Consider the following 19,613-nt stretch of genomic DNA (forward strand, 5'->3'; position numbering starts at 1 on the left):
TGCATTGTCATCCCTTTTGGTAAAAATTCTGTACCCATGAACTACCACAAAGTGTCATAAGAGACCTTGGGACACAGGTGGACAGTAGTCTCTCCTTTGATAATCACATCACCACAGTGGTCAGGAAATCCTTCTACTTGGCACACCTCATCACAAAAGGTTTCTCATCCAGGAAAAAAGAGGTCATTGTTCCACTCTACTCATCACTCATTAGACCCATTATAGAGTACAACACCCCTTTTGGTATGTACCTCACAAGACATCTACAACAACTGGAAAGGCCGCAGAAATACCTCACAAAGAGGATTACCGGCCTCAAACACATACCCTACACAGACTGTCTCAAAAAACTCCAGCTTTACTCTGTCGCATATCGCCTACATAGAGGGGTTCTCTGCCTAACATACAAAGCTATGTCAAACTCAGAGCTGTTGGACATGCTCCACTTAAAGAAATCCCAATCCCTCTGAGATACACGCTTTAGGGACCTAAACTTTGTCACCACAACAAACAGAACATGCTGGAGGGATAGATTCCTGTCCCAGAGACTTCCCATATTTTGGAACAAACTACCTATCCATATCAAACAAAGCTCCTCATTAGCACTCTTCAAGAAAAATCTTGATGATTGGATGGGAGATAGGAAATTCACCCCGGGGATCACTTCTGTGGCTCTGCTTGACAGGGGTACAGGAAAATAATATTCTTAGGTGGCAAAAGCCAGGGTACCATTTGGCTAGGCTTATATAGGCCCTAAGGCCAATAGCCTAGTACCTACCTATGAACCTATGAACTGATGCCTGGTCAGAGTGGTTGTGAGCCACTCGTCCAAACAAATAAACACTCAGAATCCTTGCAGTCTGAAGTGAGTTGCTACCACTTCCATGCATTTGGTGTATACCCTGAAGGTAGTGGTGAGACTAAAGCAAGAGCTCTGAACTGGTAATGACTGGTTCCCGGCTGGAAGCGTAAGTATCTTATTGACTGTCTGTTACCAGTGCTCCTGAATATCTATCGAGCAGATCCAATCGTCCTGGTGCAGAAAAAGCATTGAACTGACTTGTTCAAATTGCTGAGATCCAAAACTGATCCCAGTCCCCTGTTTTTTTTGGCACTAAAAAGAATCTTGAGTAAGTTCCGGACTCTTTCTGGTCTGAGGAGACCTCTTGGATGACTCTTTTTTTCTAGCAGCTTTTTTATTCCTAGTGCAGATGCTTTCTTCTGACTGGGTGTAACACTGTGAATTTTGTTTGCCATACAGTGGGGGGGGGGATTAAATAACCTCTGAAAATAATCCTCTGCAGCCATGAATCTTTTGTAATCTGTAGCCAGGCTCTCTGTTGTAGGAACAAATGACCTCCGACTGTCTCCAGAGGTGGATTATTGGGCCTCCTTTCAGGAGCGCTAGTAGGATCTGTCAGAGAAGGTATCTGTAGACCCTTGGTTCTGCAGGCCACCTCTGCTGCATGGGCAGCAGCTTCCATTAGATTTTCTCCCTTTGCCTTTGGGGGAACTATCTCCATGTGGATCTTGGAAGGGGCCCTGGGACTTTTTGAAACACATTTTTTGAACACCTTGTTGATTACTGGTAAAGTCCTTTGAGGGGTCAAAAAATGCTACCCCACAGCAGACATGGTTTTACCTTCCTGCTTATACCTGGATAGTGTGTCTTTAACCTTAGTGACAAATAGTAAATTTCTGTCAAAAGGAGCATTAACAAAGGAAGTAAGGCTCCACAAAAATCACACAGGCACACCCAGACATGTCTCCTAATGGAAATGCCTGAAACCACTGCCTTTGAGGTATCTTAAGCTGCATGTGAAATGAGCCTCATGGATGAATTTAAAATGGTCTGTAGGGTAGCCAACTGTGAGGCAATAGAACTTTTTGCCTCAGAAGTAACAGTCCCTGAGAGGGATTTGGTGAGTTCTTTAATCAAATCCTTCTGAAGTCTGGTAAAGTGCCAAATAGTTCAGTGACTGAAGTGTAAAGGTTGCTGAAGCATAGACTTGCTCTCAAATCCGTCTATTGCCCTACACTCATTAGGAGGATGAACAGAAGAACTTTGTTCTGCAAGTTTCTTCTTTGTGGCTGCCACTATGACCACAACATCCACAGATACTCCCTTAATCCAAAACTCCCTATCCTTAGGCAGTGCCAGAATCCTGTCTAGTCTTTTGGGGATCAGCTCAATGGAGTCAGGTTCCTTCCATGCCTGCCACAAGATCAAATCAATGAGTTTGTCAGCAGGCAGAGTCACCCAGCAGGTAGACAGGCCAGACTTAAAGGCTTCCAGGAATACTGATTTCTCTTGGGAAGGGTTGCTGGCAGACCAACCATCTCTCTGTTTTAGGATCTCTAGGATACCTACAAAGGAAACATCATCAGGTGGTGATCTTTGGGACCTTTTCCCCTCATCAAAATTAGTATCTTCCATGACAGATTCCTGAGGGGAGCCTAAATGCCTCTTCTTGTACTTCCTCTTCCTATGGACTTCTGTGGGATGTTCCACAGAAGTAACTGAGGAAATCAATATAGCCTGACGGGTATCCTGAAGACTTTGAAGTGGCTATCCTTATGGAGTAGGATGTTGAGGCTCTTGACATAAAGATAAGTGGGTTTAGAAAGTGGAAACTAAGGATGGCAGATGCATACTTTCTCTAAGGTAGATGCATCCTTTCTCTAGAAGTACAGAAATGTTTCTCCACCACTTCGAAGGCAGAACACCCAGAAGAACCAACAGCTCTGAAAAAAACATGCTTCCAAACTGCCAACTCCCTCTGACCCAAAGGCAAACTGCCTAAAGTAGGGGTCAGAGCCGTGCTGTCAAGGGCTGAGGGTTCAAGGTGCAGAGATGGCTGGACATCTAGCTTCGATGAAGAAACAACGAACTTTGGATCCAATAAGGACAGATCTGGTATTCTCAGTTCCAAATGCTCCAAAACCAAAGGTCGAATCAGAGAAGGAGACACTATTGGTGGAGTAGTACTTATGAAGGTCTCTGGACCCAATGCGGTTGAAGCCAGGAGAACCCCCTATTTGTATTTGCATCAAGAGAAATTTCCTCATCATCCTATCCACATCTGCTTTGGCCAAACCTCTGGAAGACTGAGAAGATGATGCAACAGATGAGGTCCCAGAGTGGTTGCATCTCTCCAGGAACAAGAATGGGAGACGGAATTGAATGGGATCAAATGATGACTCATAAAGGTTCCGAGGAAGACACTTCGGATCCGAGTGGGCCAGATCCGATGATATGTATTTGGCTTTGGAAGCTGTAGAATCTGAGTGTTTTGCCTTCAGATCCCACAAAGTTAGATCCGATAAATTAGGTAGTTTTAGAGGAGGTTCTGCAGCAGTAGCCGAGCTTGGAGTAGAAGATCCAGAAGGGTTTGAAGAATGACTCTTAGAGTCTTTCTTGTCTGTTTTCTTGGGGCTGAACTCCAGGTACTGTTTGAGAAGAAAAAGGAGAAGGGAGCAAACCCATCAAAATCAGCTTACTTTTTTTCTATCCACCAAGGCTCATGGATTAAAAGCCTTACAAATATCACAGGACACATTTAAATGATCATGTCATGTCACGAGTCATTTGCATCTGATAAAGGTATCTTGTGGCCACAAGGCTTGCATTTTTTAAAACCTGTTGGACTTTCAGCCATTTGTGTACAAAAATACACTTATAAGAGAAAAGGGAAAAAGAAAGATTTTTTTTTAAGGAAAATATTAAGGGAAGAAAAAAGTTACCAGAGATGGTAACTGAGCCTGCTGCTAAGGTATGAGGAAAGAAAGCAAGAAAAAATGACAACAGTGGCAATTAAATTACACTAAGGAGTGTCTGAAAGGTTAGACAGGCTATTATATAAAGGAGAAAAGAAAAAATTAATTAAATCTGTTTTCCACTCATGAATACCATTAAAATTTTAGGGTGAACTGTGACTATGTCCATACATGAAAGGCTGCAAACGAGATCTGAGGTATGGTAGGAGACTGATGCATTATCGGTAGGAGAAGAGCTCGAGAGCTTTCAGTGTTCCATGAGCTGTAAAAAACATCCGAGTTGGATCTGAGGGTCGGATCTGCACCCAATCATTGAAGAAGGAATGAAAATGACAACATCAGATCAGTAAGTTAGACCTGCTGCTGGATCGTGTATGCCACATAACAAATGGTTTATAGGGCTCCTTACTGAAAAAATCCTGTTGTGTCCCTGTCAGAGCATATTTGTGAGAGCTGTAGTTTCTTCCTCGGGTTACAAAGGGAAAGGACATATTTGCCTTGCCTTTTTCATTTGCTGTGGATATGGATATGAGACTCTCTCTGCTGGATGTCATTTATCCTTACTATAGTATATTGGGCATGGAACACTAGATTTACTTGCCTACACCTCTGCCCACTGCAACCTTACACTAGTCTTCCTTCTCTTTCTCTCTCCCTTTCTCTCTCAGCTCTATTCTTCACATCTTTTGTCTGCTAAAGTTTATGGACTGTAGCTTTTAAACCTGCCTGCCTACTGGCAGAAACAGTGGGAGGGCAGGAACTGAAAATTATTCTTATACAGAAAAGGTTTGTACAATGAAATGGATATATTTAACAGCTAAATAGAGAAAACGTATGAGGCTACACTTAAAATAGTGTATCTTGTTTCTCAACTCATCTCAAACAAAGTGAGACAACTAGAATACAGTCCTGCATGAATAGATTGACTTCAAATAACTACTTTTCATGGCTAAAACCTTCATTTTTTTCCCTTTTAGCTTTTATGCATTAAGTATCTAAGACATATTCAAAACTTAAGGATCCTACCAAATTAATAGTTCATAGGTAGGTACTAGGCTATCAGCCCAAGGGCCTATGTAAGCCTAGCCAGCAAGGTTCCATAGCTTACGCCACCCAAGAAAGTTATTTTCTTGTGCCACTGTCGAGCAGAGACACAGAAGTGATCCCCGGGGTGTATTTCCTATTTCCCATCCACTCATCAAGATTTTTCTTGAAGAGTGCTAATGAAGAACTTTGCTTGACATAGATGGGTAGCTTGTTCCAGAGTATAGGAAGTCCCTGGGACAGGAATCTATCCCTCCAGTGTGTCCTGTTTATTGTGGTGACAAAGTTTAGGTCCCTAGAGCGTGTAGCTCAGAGGGATTGGGATTTCTTTAGGTGTAGCATGTCCAACAGCTCTGGGTTTGACATAGCTTTATATGTTAGGCAGAGATCACCTCGGAGTAGGCGATATGCTACGGAGTAAAGCTGGAGTTTTTTGAGGCGGTCAGTGTAGGGAATTTGTTTGAGGCCAGTAATCCTCTTTGTGAGGTACTTCTGTGGCCTTTCCAGCTGCTGCAGATGTCTTGTGAGGTACATTCCAAAAGGGGCGTTGTACTCTATAATGGGTCTAATGAGTGATGAGTAGAGGGGAACAATGACCTCTTTTTTCCTGGATGAGAACCCTTTTATGATGAGGTGTGCCACGTAGAAGAATTTCCTGACTACTGTGGCGATGTGACTATCAAAGCAGAGACTACTGTCCACCAGGGTCCCAAGGTCTCTTATCACGCATTCGGTGTTAAGTAGATTGCTGCTTATGTTGTAGTTCATGGGTACAGAGTTTTTACCAAAGGGGATGACACTGCACCTTTTGACATTGAGCTTGAGGCCATGGCTCTGACACCAGGCATCTGTCTCAGTAAGGCCCTTCTGTAGGATGTCCACATCATTTGGGGACTTGACTATGGCTCCTAGTTTGCAGTCATCTGCAAACTTCATTAGCCTGAGGCCTTCTGTGTTAGCCTGTACTTCAGTGAAGTAGATACCAAACAGGAGAGGTCCCAGGACGGAACCCTGTGGTACTCCACTTGTCACTGCTCTGAGGTCAGATTTGGAGTCTGCAACTTTTACAGTGTGGGTTCTGTCAGTGAGCCAGTTGCAACCCATCTTGTGATGTAAGGATTTATACCTAGTTTAGTGAGTTTATCTATAATTCCAGAATGGGGGATGGTGTTGAAAGCCTTGGCGAGGTCAAGATAGGCTGTGTGAACCACCTTACCCTCATCCACGGCTTTGGTGACTGCCTCAAAGAAGTCAATCAGTTTCAGGAGGCATGATATGCCTTTCACAAACCTGAACTGGGTGGGATCCAGAGTTTGGAGGTTACCAATGTCTTTGTTTATGAGTTCCATGATGATACATTCCATGGCATTGCAGACCAGGCTCATCAGGCTAATAGATCGATAGTTCCCTGGATCAGTGGTGGCTCCCCCTTTGTGGAGTGGGATAACTGTTGCTGTGCACCATTCAGTGGGCACAAAGCCTGATGCAAGGCTATTATTGAACATGGTGCTTAAGTGGGGAGCCAGTTCGTTCTGAAGTTCATGTAAAACGCAGCCTGGGATGTTGTCCGGTCCCATGGATGCTGTGTTTTTGGCTTTACCTGCATAGTTGCGATTACAGGGACTCTGCATTCTTCCTGTATAGATATGGGCCCTTTAGGGGGTGAGAGGGGGGTAAAGTTAGCACTGAACCGATCTGCCAGGATGTTGGCAATATCAGTTGGTTCTGTAATTTTCGTGCCTTTGTGCTGTAACTCAGAGCAGATCTGAGTGCTCACTCAACATTGCATAATTTACCACCTCACTCTAAAAATGACCATTCATTTTGGACATAATAGGACATAAGTCTTTTAACTTGCATTTTTTTTTTTTGTGAAAGAGAAATATATATATATATATATATATATATATATATATATATATATATATATATATATATATATATACATATGTATATATATATATACATGTCAAGAATCCATGCAGTGTTTTTTTAATATATGACAGAGTACTGTGAAACACTACGAGTAGCTACCTAACTGGGGGAAAAAAAAACCAGCTGTTATAGTAACAATTTAGTAGTACTTGGTTCAGCAGTAATAAAAATAAATCTGCAAAGCAACAGCATCATGCCAACAGGAAAATACAGCAATATGTGCAGGTTAGTCACATCTCACTGTAACCTCTTTAGTTAAATTGGAATAAAAATATGAAGGATAATTACATGCTCACTGCTAACAGCGGTGGGTATACTGCCATCACCAACCACAGCAAATGGTTGACTTAGAATGGGGGACGGAGTTTCAGAGTGGTCACTGGTATCACAGCCACAACTTTGTAGCTCTTCTAGAATTGCTGTGGAGGACTCACTGACTGTGCGAGAGGGATACTCACTCCTGATTGAGCCAAAAGCATAGGAAGTAATCTCTATCTGGTGAAATGGGTTGTCAGGCTGTGATGCAGAGGTAGCAGTGGAAGCTGAAGCAGTAAGCAAAGGTTTTGGAAGATGTGAAGTAAAGAAATCTTCAAAGGCAGGAACATTTTGTAATTTTGCACTTGTACCACTGGCAGGTGAGAAAGAGGTACTGCAAGCAGGTACCAGATAAGAAGAAACAGCAAGTGATGTTTGCCGGGGAAACAATGAAGCATTTCTTGTGATACTATCAGTAGTCACTTTTTGCTTTTCAGGCTAAGGATGAAAAAAGATTAACAAATGTGAAAACAAATGCTTAACAAGTAACTTCACTGTGCATACTTTGTAGAATTTTTGAGAGCAGGGCAGTTCATCAATGCACATTTAGTTGAACTAAATTTGTTCAAAAAAGGGTTGAATCACAGTTTGTTGAAAATGAGATTCTCACAAGTCACAGTTCATGTGTGTGTGTGTGTGTGTGTGTGTGTGTGTGTGTGTGTGTGTGTGTGTATGTACATGTACATGCACTGATGACGTCTTAAATGGTGTCCGAATAATGTCAAGGAATATAATATTGGAAGATCTCCAGTAATGGCTGAAAAAGAAGTTATGTACTTACCATAACATTCCATGTGAGTTGTTCATCTTGCCTTCAATCTTACAGATGGGTTCGGAGCCGATCCTCAGCTCCGAGTCGGCCAACTACAAAGCTTGATGTTTTCAGACAGCTCGAGGCCAAGTCCTTATCCCATGATGCACCTAGAGTTACCTCAAATCTTGTTTGCTGTGTATAATAATACCATGTGTCATTCTATCACTTTTTAAGAGAAAGCCATAAGAATCTAGTATCTCAGTCCTCAAAAAACCCTGGAGGGGGTAGGAGGCTGGGAAGTAAGAATGAAGGCGAGATGAACAACACACATGGAACTTTATGGCAAGTACATAACTTCTTTATCTGAAGTTGTTCTATCTCGCCGTTCATTCTTACAGATGGGTAGCGTCCCAAGCACCATCTTTCTCAGGTGGCTCACAGGAGTATGTTTTTCAGGACAGTAGACCCAAAAGTGGATGGGAAACAGAAAGTTTACCCCAGGGATCACTTCAATGGCTCTGCTGAACAGAGGCACAGGGAACTAATCTAAGGGGCCGGTGAAAGCCAACACATTCCGGCTAGGCTTATAAATGCCTTCGGGCAGATAGCCTAGTACCTACCTATGAACCTATGATCCTATGGATCTAAAAGAGGCCCTGTCCCTGGAGGCCCTGTCAACTTTGTAATGAGTGATAAACGTATGAGGTCTTGACTAAGTGGCTGCTGCACAAATGTTGTCTATAGGAAGTCTAGCAGAAAAGGCAAAGAATGTAGACACTGCTCTGGTAGAATGCCTTAATTTTGTTATGTAAGGGCATATTATCAGCTGAATAAACAAATGTGATACAATTGGATAACCACTTAGAGTTGCTTTTGCCACTGGCATACCTTTTCTGGAATCTGAAAAGGAAACGAAAAGCTGTTCTGATTTCCTGAACTCTTTTGTTCTATCCAAGTAAAATCTGAGCTGTCTATGAACATCAAGCTTGCGCAGCATATACTCTAAGTTGTTGGTGTGTTTGGAGAAGAACATTGGCAAATCTATAATCTGGTTAAGGTTAGTTTCAGTACAAACTTTGGGCAAAAATGAGGGATTAGTTTGAAATAAGACTCTGTCAGCATGGAAAATCAAATAAGGAGGCTATATGGACAAGGTTTAAAGCTCTGACACTCTGCGGGCAGAAGTGATGGCTACTAAAAAGATCGCATGAGGAAGCTGGTTCGAAAGGAGGGAAAATAGTGCGTGAAAGCATAAAATTTAGATTCCATGTGGTATAAGGGGATTTCACAGGTGGTCTGAGATGAAATGTCCCTTTGAGAAAGGCTTTGGATAGTTTGTGTGACATTATGTTCAATCCTTCAAATCCAAGGTGAAAATTAGAGATAGCAGCAAAATGAACCAGAACTGTTGCTGCTGCAGCTCCTTTATTGAAAAGCATAGTCAGGAATTCTAATATGGAGGCAATAGGGGGGCTTGGTAGGGATCAATGTTATTTTTGACAAGCCCATATATAAAATCTTTTCCATTTGCTAAGCTATAGCTTCCTAGTAGAGGATTTATGAGAAGATATCAGAATCTGCTGTGTTTCATTTGAAAGGTTATGGAACCTGGCTATGTTGGGAATTGGAGCAGCCAAGTTGTCAGCTTCAGGGACTGAAGAGAGGGATGAAGTTCCCCCGACAAGTGCGTTAGAAGATCTGGAATTGGGTCCAGAATCCAAGGGTCTTCCAACTGATGAAGTCGAAGGAAGGAGAACCAAATCTGACAAGGTCAATGAGGGGCTATTAGAATGATGGTCCTTCCCAGGGCTTTTGCTTTCTGTAATACTTTGGGTATCAAAGGAATTGGTGGGAATACGCAGAGGAGACCCGGAGGCCAATCGTGTACGAGTGCGTCCCTTGGGGCTTCTCCCAGAGGGGGAATCAGGGCAAAGTAGCTTCTGCGTTTCATGCTCATGTGGTTGGCAAAAAGGTCGCAGCAAGGCTGGCCCCACCTGTGGAAAATTCTCTCCGCTATTTCTTTCTTGAGGGACCACTCGTGAGGCAACAAAATTGCTTTGCTCAGCTTGTCTGCTATCATGTTGGATTTCACTGGGATGTGCACTGCTAACAGAAAGCGCTGGGTAGATGTAGCCCACTGCCATACTCTTAGGGCCGCATGGCAAAGGGGTAGGACCTGGTTGCTCCTTGTTTGTTCAAGTACCAGATCACTGACATGTTGTCTGTCTGAATCGCAATTGTTCCCAGAGGAAGAGAATCCTGGAAGTACTGCAACACTAAAAGTACTGCTCTCATCTCCAGGACATTGATATGCAGATTTGTCTCCTGTTCAGTCCATGTGCCTTGGGCTGTCCTTCCCTGAAAATGCCCCCTCCACCATATCAGGGAAGCGTCCATGGTCACTGTGGTCACTGGTGGGGGTAGAACAAAAGGACGACCTATCGTAACTTGAAGAGAGGTCAACCACCACTGAAGATCCTTTTTGCATGCGTTTGTGATCATTATTAGATGAGACATTGGGAGCTCTTGGTAAGACCATTGAGTGAATAACAGCCATTGCAGAATCCGCATGTGCATGTGACCCAATGGTATGGCTAATATTGCAGCTGCCATCATGCCTAACAATTTTAGTACTTCTGATGTTGAAGCCTTGTCTTTGGATATGATATTGTGGACCTAGTGATGTAGTAGTAAGACTCTTTCTACTGGAAGTCTCAAAGTGGTGGTGGTGGTGGTGTCCAATTCTTCTCTGATAAAAACTGTACGTTGCGATGACGACAAGGCAGATTTTTCTGAGTTTACTGTAATGCCCAGATGACTGCAGAGAGAAAGAGTGGTATCCCTGGCTTGCATGAGATGATGCCTGGTGGTGGCAGTGAGGAGCAATCGTCTAGGTATGGAAATACCTGGAATCCTAAACATCTCAGGTGAGCCATGACCATTGCCATACATTTGGTGAACACTCTGGGGGCTGTAGTGAAACCAAAGGGCAGGGCTCGAAACTGGTAATGATTGGCTCCCAGCCAGAAGCGCAGATGATCCCTGGATGGTCTGGCCACTTTTATGTGGTAGTACACATCCTGGAGATCTAGCGAGCACATCCAATTGTCTTTCCCCTAAAAAGGGAAGTATCGGCTGAAGCATGACCATCTGTAACCTCTCTTTCTTGACAGATCTGTTTAGTCTGCTGAGGTCCAAAATAGGTCTCCAGTCCCCTGTCTTTTTTGGAACTAAAAAGAATCTTGAGTATGTTCCGGATCCTATCTGGTCTGCTGGGATTGGTTGGATGACTGTTTTTCTTAGCAAAGTTTGGACCTCTACTGTTAACTGTTCCCTGTAACTGGGTGGAACGTCCGGGATTTTTGTTGTTAATGGAGGGGGTGTGGCGAAAGGAATGAAATATCCTCTGGAAATGATACTTTGTGCCCAGTTGTCATTTATTTTGAGCCAGGCATCTGGATACAAAGATAAGCAACCCCCGACTGCCTCCAGAGTAGGACAGTCGGGTATTCTTTCAGGAGTGTTTGTAGGGCTTTCCAAAGAACTGATCTCTGTTGCCCTGGTGTTGTGGACCCCCCGCGAGGGCAGCGTCTTCCATTATTGCCCCCTCCTCTGCCCCTGGAGGGGGGTTCACCATGTGTGTCCTAAAAGGCTCCTTGGGCTTTTCGGAACCACATCTTTCCTCCCCTTGGACCCTTGGGGTAGGGTCTGGTAGGAGTGGAAAACAGACTCTGATGGCAGACAGAATCTTTCCTTCCTGTTCACACCTGGTTAAAGTTTCCTTGACTTTGGGCCTGAAAAGGGACGAGCCATCAAAAGAGGTGTTGTCAAAGGATGACTTAAAGGGCACCGTGAAGGAACACAAGCGCATCCAGGAGTGTCTCCTAAGAGCAGTTCCTGTACCTGCTGCCCTACTCGTTCTAGCAGTTGCATAAGAAATGAGGTGCATGGATGAGTTCACTATGGAATTGAGGGTAGCAAGCTGGAGGCAACTTTATCTGAAGCTCCTACAGCTACTGTACCCTGAGGAGTATCTCCAAGCTCTTTTAGGAGATCTCTTTGCAATCTCGTAAAATGGGTGAGACAGTTCAGTGAATGCAGTGCAAAAGTCGCTGAAATGTATGTGTGCTTCCTGTATCTATCCATGATCCTAGAATCTCTGTTAGGAGTAAGGATAGAGGAAGACATTTCCAAAATTTCCTTTTTGGTGGCTGCCGCCACCACCATGGCATCAACTGGCACTCTCTTGGTAAGGAAAGACTTTTCCTGGGGGGCAGAAATAAATTTATTAGGCCTCCTAGGGACAGGCTCCATGGTGTCCGGAGACTCATACTCCCTTCGTGAGACCAGCTCCATGAGCTCATCGAAGGGCAGAGACACCCAAGAGGTGGAGGGTTGAGACCCGAAAGCCTTAAGGAGAACCGCCTAGTCTTCAGTAGGGTTGGTGGACTGCCAGTCACCTCTCTGTCTAAGGATTTCTAATATCTCAGCAAATGAGATATCCTCAGAGGGGGACCCTTCGGATTCATCCAAGTTGGTATCGGATGTGAGAGACTCCTGCAGGGAGTCTAAGTGCTTCCTCCTACAGATTCTCTTCCTGGGAACCTCATCAGTGGGAACTTCTGGTGAGGTCTCGGAAGAGAAGGGGCCACCCAATGGGACTTCCTGAAGCTCTGGGTCTCTATGCTTAGAAAGGATCTGTGAAGCAGAAGTGGACACAGGTGCTTTTGGGCAGGAGGTATTCAGACCTGAAGACGTAGCTGTCTTGGGAGACATAACTCTCCTCATGGCTTTGAAGGCACCTCTGCTCCGATGAGAAGGGACCACTGGATCCGAGGAAACCATCAATCCCCCCATCACCGGGGCAGTGGGCTCTGAACCAGAGGTAGGAGCCGAGCTCATCCGAGCCAAAGCCCCGAGAGGCAAAGTCAGAACCGACATGTCAGTCTGACTATCCTCCCCTGACCAGAGAGTGTCACCTCCTAGACTCCTCAACCAGAGTCGAGGAAGTCTGAGTAAATGGAACCGATGACACTGGGACAGGCGTCGGCTCCAAAGGCTCAACAATCAGCAAGTCCGACTCCTCAGGCTCTGAAGAACCAGCATGGCTCGGAGGAGGAAATGAAGTAGATGGTAATACTGTCTTTGGTTCCGAAACCACTGGGTCGGAGCCAATAAAAATTTTGCAAACGCCGGTGCCTGTAGCAACTTCTGCACCACACGATCCACATCCAAATCGGAAAGGCTAATCAAGGACCGAGATGAATGGATGGACGGGGGCACTGATTGAAGGACTGGCGATTTAAGTACCTCAGATACCGGTTCCAGGACTGGGGACCGGCTCCAAAAATACAACATGCTCGGCTTTGAGGGCTGTGGAGCCGACGTTGAAGGTTTCTTTGTTTTTTTAACTTCCGAAGAAGTAGAAGCCTTAGAAGACTTTGAGGATTTGCTAGACCTGTCCTGGTCACTCAAAGCTTCTTGAAAAGATGGTTTGACTAATCCTCTGTCAATTAACTTTCTCTTTCTCTCCTGATGAACCCTAGAAGAGAAGGAATGACAAATGGAGCAGCTTTCCTGAAGGTCCAATGCTCTCAAACAGTATATACAATTTACATGGCTATCAGTGACAGACATTTTCTGTCCACATTTTGGACATTTCATAAAACCTGATTTAGGATGTTTATCCTTATCCTGGTCAGCCATACTGGAATATACAGTCTCAAGAAAGGGTACTGTAATAAACAAGACACCCAAAAACTATTTCAAACAAGCCCTTTAAAAACTATGGGCTAAATATTCTATTAAGCACACACACACTATAACTACTTATCTAAGCATTCTAATATCCATATAGCTAAATATATATCAAAAGGCTGTGACAAACTGTCACTATTCAAAGGCACACAACTACTAATTAAACTACAGTAAATATAACAAGGACTATAGTAAAAAACGAGGCCAAAGAGAAATATTATCTATCAAGAAAAGGCACACCAAGGAAAGGGAATACACACAATAAAACTATAAGAGCTATAAGTGCTAAGCTAACTCTAAAATAGAAAAATAACAAGATATTCAGATAAATTTGTAGAAAAAAGTTTTGTACTGGCCCGAGCTATGCGAGGAACCTCTGATCTATTGGAGTGGCAAACTAGATCTGAAGTAACTCTGGGTGCATCATGGGATAGGGACTTGGCCTCGAGTTGTCTGAAGACCTTGAGCTTTGTAGTAGAGCGACTTGGAGCCGAGGATTGGTTCGGAACCCATCTGTAAGAATGAACGGCGAGATAGAACACCTTCACATCTACAGTTTTGTAAAAAAAAATTATTATCAAAACAGGATTTATCAAAGTTGTTTTGCTAAACTGTATTTTGTTGAACACTTTATGTAATGGACCCCTTCCCCATTTCCCCATTTGTGAGGGCATACTTTTCACTCCCCCAGTAAACATAACCTATCCCCATAGTAGTAGTTGCAGCAGCTAATTGTAGGTTGTATTTCCTGGAAGGGGACTTCTTGGTGATCAGGCAATACAGATTTTTTGAGGCCATGAACCACTTACTGTGTTCCCAAAATGCCATGTCAGGACTATGCTTAGGATGACAAGGTATGCTGAAAGGTATATATGTGCAGTAGTGGTGGTACAGGTATCAGTTAATGTTAGGAAGGTCTGACAAACTGGCTTTGTTATGATAATGTGTTGGCAATAATGAATGAAAACAGGGCTATAATAATGACAGGACATGATGCATTTTGTGTGAAAGCTGTTCTTATAGCTCTACTCATTCCTTTCCCTAGTACCCTTGGTGTAGCTAATATGTTAAATATATGGAATTTGATTGGTGCACTTATCAGCAACATCATTTTTTTTATTTTTCATTTCAATGAATATTTAAATATGTGTTTTTTAAATAAATTTGCTTAAGTTTATACGCATCTGATGGAATCTACTGTAATTGTGTTTGATAACTGTGCAGTTAGCAATTTGTTATGTTTAGAAGAGTCTGGTCTGGTGCGATTTTTTTTTAATTTGTTTACGATTCTACTGTGTGTCAACTAATGAAATATCCTTATCAAGTTAGCCATTAAAAACATCTGTTCAGACTGTACCTAAATAATCTTCAAACCAATAGTAATTACTCATAAAGCAGTACAGAAATCCTTAGCTTTGGCACGTTAAACATCACTCAGTCCAACTCAAGCCTAGTATAGTTACAAAGAAGAGAAAGTACAATAATTAGTAACAATCACAGATATTCCTCTTTTAATAAATAAAAGAAATATCTGCATGTGTCATATGTAAATATGTACTGGACTAAAACTAATATTAAAAACTACAACTAGTTTCTTTTTCTGAGCATTTTCAGCCTTTTCTTCAATTAATCCCTGTCCTTCCCCTATTGTCAAAACTATACTCATAAGTCAATAATGAAATTCCAAAGTGCTGTCTCAGGCATAACATTTTACACTCTACTGTCAGTATTAAAAAGTTGAAATTATACTTATCAGTTTTTATATGAATAAACTGTGCCAAATAAGATGCTTAAATTCATGAGCATTGTTTCTGCAAATTGTTATGGGGAGCTTGAAGGCCTAATTCTTTTCCAGTTTTACCAATACGTCATAAATGTTCACGATCAACATTCCTGTACATAACTGCTTTCTAAGTGCTTATTAGGATGGGATTTTCATATGTATGTTGTCCATTTTTAATATCGCAATGACCAGTCCTCAGCCTCCCTACTAACCCCAACAGTCACCATGTCTGCCTTCTTGGGTAGTGATGTCATTGCTTAATTCAGATAGATGAATGACTGCTATGGGCTTACTGCTGGCAGAGTGAGCAAAAATAGCTGACAGCATCATGCTGCCTTACTTGAGTTTTCCTTTATTTCTCCCTGATGAGATATACATGGCACATGTGTGTGGGCATGTCAGATATATCACTGTACTCTTCCAAACTGGCTGCCTCTACTGATGCTACAATCCTTGGGTTCAACAGTCTTAGTGGCTCACCAAATAGTATATATGCATGTGAAGGCAAGAAATGAGAACGTTGTGGGCTCTAATCCCAAAATATGTACTTGATTTAATTTCTCCAATATTTAAACTGTTGTAGTGCAGCATAAAAAAGGGAGTGATGCAGTACTGAATTACCACTCTTCAGACGAGAGACTAAACAAACATCTCATCTGCTTGATATGGTCACAACTTGTATATAAAAAAAAAAAAACGTGAATTCTCCTACTGCCTTAACCAAATTATCACTGCATGCAACCTTGTGTCTCCTTGAAAATAGACCACAGACATAATGGGACTGGGTGTTGGGCTGGCAACTCGGCACCATAAAAATCCACTGCCAGTCATTAGCGGACCGGAGTTCCACTGTGGCGACCCCTAACCGGGAAAAGCCGAAAGACAAACAACTAAATCAATAAATACATGCATGTATAATGGTCACATGGTAAAAGTGTCTGCCATTTCTTCTTGAAAGTCTGTATTTCACATATGTCACCCACATTGTCAAGGTCTTCAGGCTACCCATACTGTGGCTGGTACATATCACTGACCCACTAGTTGATGCAAATCGGTAAATTCTAGGGAATGTGCAACCAAAATACTACTACAGAGCTCAAGTTCAAATCCTTCTTAGATAATGAGAGAGTAAAGCAGTTCTTAGCAGTACACAATTATTAATGATATAAAACACACTTTTAACGGGTAACTCTTCTGAAAAAAATGTCTCACGGAGTGCCACAAATGCATGACTTATACAAACTATGTGGAGGTGCATGAAAAAGAGCAGCTTTACTGGAACTTGCACAGCTTGAGTTAACTTGCATTACTGAAGCTGCATACAGCTGTCATTACAAGAAAAAATTATAACAATCCATCTTTGCTACTTTATGTTTTACACCATACTACCAGTGCAGTGTTAGAAATAATCATATTAGTTCTAATACTGTCATGTATGCAAAAGTGCTTGGCAATCAGATTACCTCACTAATGAGGATTACATAGATGCCAAGTGAGAAAGGGCAGGATTTAACATGTGGCAAAGCAGTGCTTGTCAATACACACACAAACAACAAAACAGAATAATGGATGTTTACATTTTTGTACCATATTCTTTGTAACATTAAATTCATATAGAGCAAAACATTTTGTGATGTCAGGTCACAAAAGGAAGAGCATTTTTTTTTACTGTACAGTGCATGTACTGTTTACACTACCTAGCTAAGGTCTGAAAATAATATAATACTTTAGTAAGGTCCATTCATGTGATCCACCCTGCTTTGTCAAGGTTAAGTTAATGACACTCAATAATTACCTACAATGATAAGTCACAATAAGCTATCTAGCACTTTTTTTCAGTCAATACCATCTACATTTATATACCACATGATCCTTAGAGGACTGTTCAGAAGGTGAAAGGGTAGTTCTCCGCCTTGAATCATTAGGTGGTGTCTTTTCAGCTTCCACAGAAGACCCAAGTTGATTTCCTTGACCTCCAGACTTTGAAGCTGTTTTGCAAGCAGTGACTGGAGCAATCTGAATAGAAAGAGAAGCTGTGTGTATTTCAGATGGTGCATTATTAGCATAACTAACAGGACTGTTAGGGGATTTCATTCCTGCACTTTTGACAGATGTTTGCTCTACATTGTGGGTATTAGCATTTTGTCTTTCAGAGGTTGTTAACTTAAGAGTAGAAACTCTGCGACTCTGTGCTTGTACACTACTACTTTGAAATGCAGTGCCTGTCTCAGTTAATGATGTGCTTGTGTTAGTGACGGAGGTTGAGGAGTCTGGGAAATGTGGAGCAGAGCCGGGCAGCATGCTAGGTTTGTCAGAATATGATGCATTTCCAGTGATCTCTCTACTAGTAATGCACTTAATATCAGAAGTTATTCTGTAATGTGATGTTGCAAGTGGTTGATGTGCAATTTGATTATGGGTAGAGCTTAGAGCTATTTTTTTGTGTTGGTTAAAAGGAGTCCTGAGAAGACTTTCATTTCTAGTAGGTGGAGGAGGGGCCTTTGTTAAAACAGGAAACCACACAGCAGAAAATAACCAAGGGAGAAAGAAGAAAATGTAAATGTCAGCCAATAATATTCACTCAGTGGAAATGCTCATTGCAGTTTTGCACAGATAAATATCTAAAGGTTCAAGTTAACATTTCTAATCTTTTCCAAACATTATTTGAAAACAATGTCTTCCAAATTTTTCTGTGATAATTTATTCTTCTTTCCTAACCTTCCATTGATGAATTATCTCATGGAAATGTTAATTCTTACCACAGTCACTGCAATCTTATAAATGTACCTTTTATAACATCTGATAATTTTATATCAAAAGAAAAAAAAACGTGGAATTGTAAACATCAAGCATCACTTTATTACAATATGTATGTGACAACACAGGACAAAACAGGTTCAAGGCAGCAAAAGGTTTCAGGAAGAAGCATGAGTGTGAGTATGAGCTGTTCTGACATATTTACTCTGTTCTGGAGAGCTTATTTATATATTTCATTGTAAAAATGCAGCAGTTAGAAATATATATTAAAACTAGGTATTACAGGCAACAAAACAGACTCCAATCAACAGAAGGCAGCAGTTTTCATGGCCTTAAGCTGACAAGCAGAGAAATTTAATAGTATGGGGCATTAGTTTCAAATGTCCTTTAAACTGTTGCAGATGGAATAAAACAGGTAAATAACAGATAGAACACTCAGTTTCATAAGCAGCAAGATTCCTTATACAAAATACCACAATGACAGCTTCACACTTGATTTATGTAAACATGCAAATTCCCTTATGTCCTTTTTCTTTTCTTTAGTATACAGCATTAGGAAACTTGGGCAAAAAATGCATGATTTAATCATAGGTATGATTATAAGAAAATGAGTGTGCTACAAACCTGAAAGGGAAGCTAAACTTATGGTATGACCTATGCAGAATCACAGCTACAACTGGAAGGTTCTGTTCTGCATAAGGGACAAAAGTCAAATGTTTTTCACGCTAACGGGGCCTTGAACTCATAAACTATGCTAAAGTCCTTCAGGAGAGAATTGGCTTAGCACTGTGGAAAAGTGGCACTAGGAAACACTGAGTATCCAGGAAGATGACTTGTTGTTCTCACCATGACTGTAACTTCCCAACCAACAGGATCTTTAACTTCATAATCACTGGTCATCTGCAATGGCTATTTACAGGTTAAATATAGTGTCTATAATCACATCACTATTATTTTTCTGGTAATTTCCCTCTAATTATACCATTGCTAGAATATATTGTGTTGTAGTAGCTCACAGTGTTTACATGTGAAACATCACTACACACACACACACACACACACACATACACACACACACACACACACACACATACACACACACACACACACATTCTCTATTTCTCTCTCTATCTCACACACATAAATTTGTGCAATATGCTATGATCACCTTATACCTCATTTTTATATAAAGAACAGATAAAAGATGTATCTGAAGCAATGGTGCACACTTTTTAAAAGATAAAAGATGTTGCTGTCCAAAATATCTCATACTCAAAAATATAAAATATATAAAATATAAATATATTTTAATTCATTTATATATATATATATATATATATATATATATATATATATATTTTTTTTTTTTTAAAGAACAGAAGCAGATGGTAGGAATTGTACATATTTTAACTATGTGGAATAGTACAGACTGCATAAGTCTAAATTAGCAGTGCCTTTCTTTACCTTACAAGGAAGAAAAGTGAAGATAAT

At 41.5% G+C, this 19,613-nt stretch overlaps 1 protein-coding gene across 2 annotated transcripts in view; it reads right to left on the bottom strand.

Annotated features, from left to right (window-relative positions):
- Positions 1-19,613, bottom strand: part of SORBS2 (sorbin and SH3 domain containing 2) — a 3,647,154-nt gene that overhangs the window by 2,137,258 nt on the left and 1,490,283 nt on the right. For both annotated transcript variants that reach the window (XM_044062620.1, XM_044062621.1), the window contains one exon: positions 17,229-17,864. In XM_044062620.1, the coding sequence (XP_043918555.1) occupies positions 17,229-17,864 (636 nt within the window). The remainder of the gene's footprint in view (positions 1-17,228; positions 17,865-19,613) is intronic.

The sequence above is a fragment of the Protopterus annectens genome, chromosome 2.part1 (genome assembly GCF_019279795.1).
Source record: "Protopterus annectens isolate FY-2018-M chromosome 2.part1, PAN1.0, whole genome shotgun sequence".
Classification (NCBI taxonomy): domain Eukaryota; kingdom Metazoa; phylum Chordata; order Ceratodontiformes; family Protopteridae; genus Protopterus; species Protopterus annectens.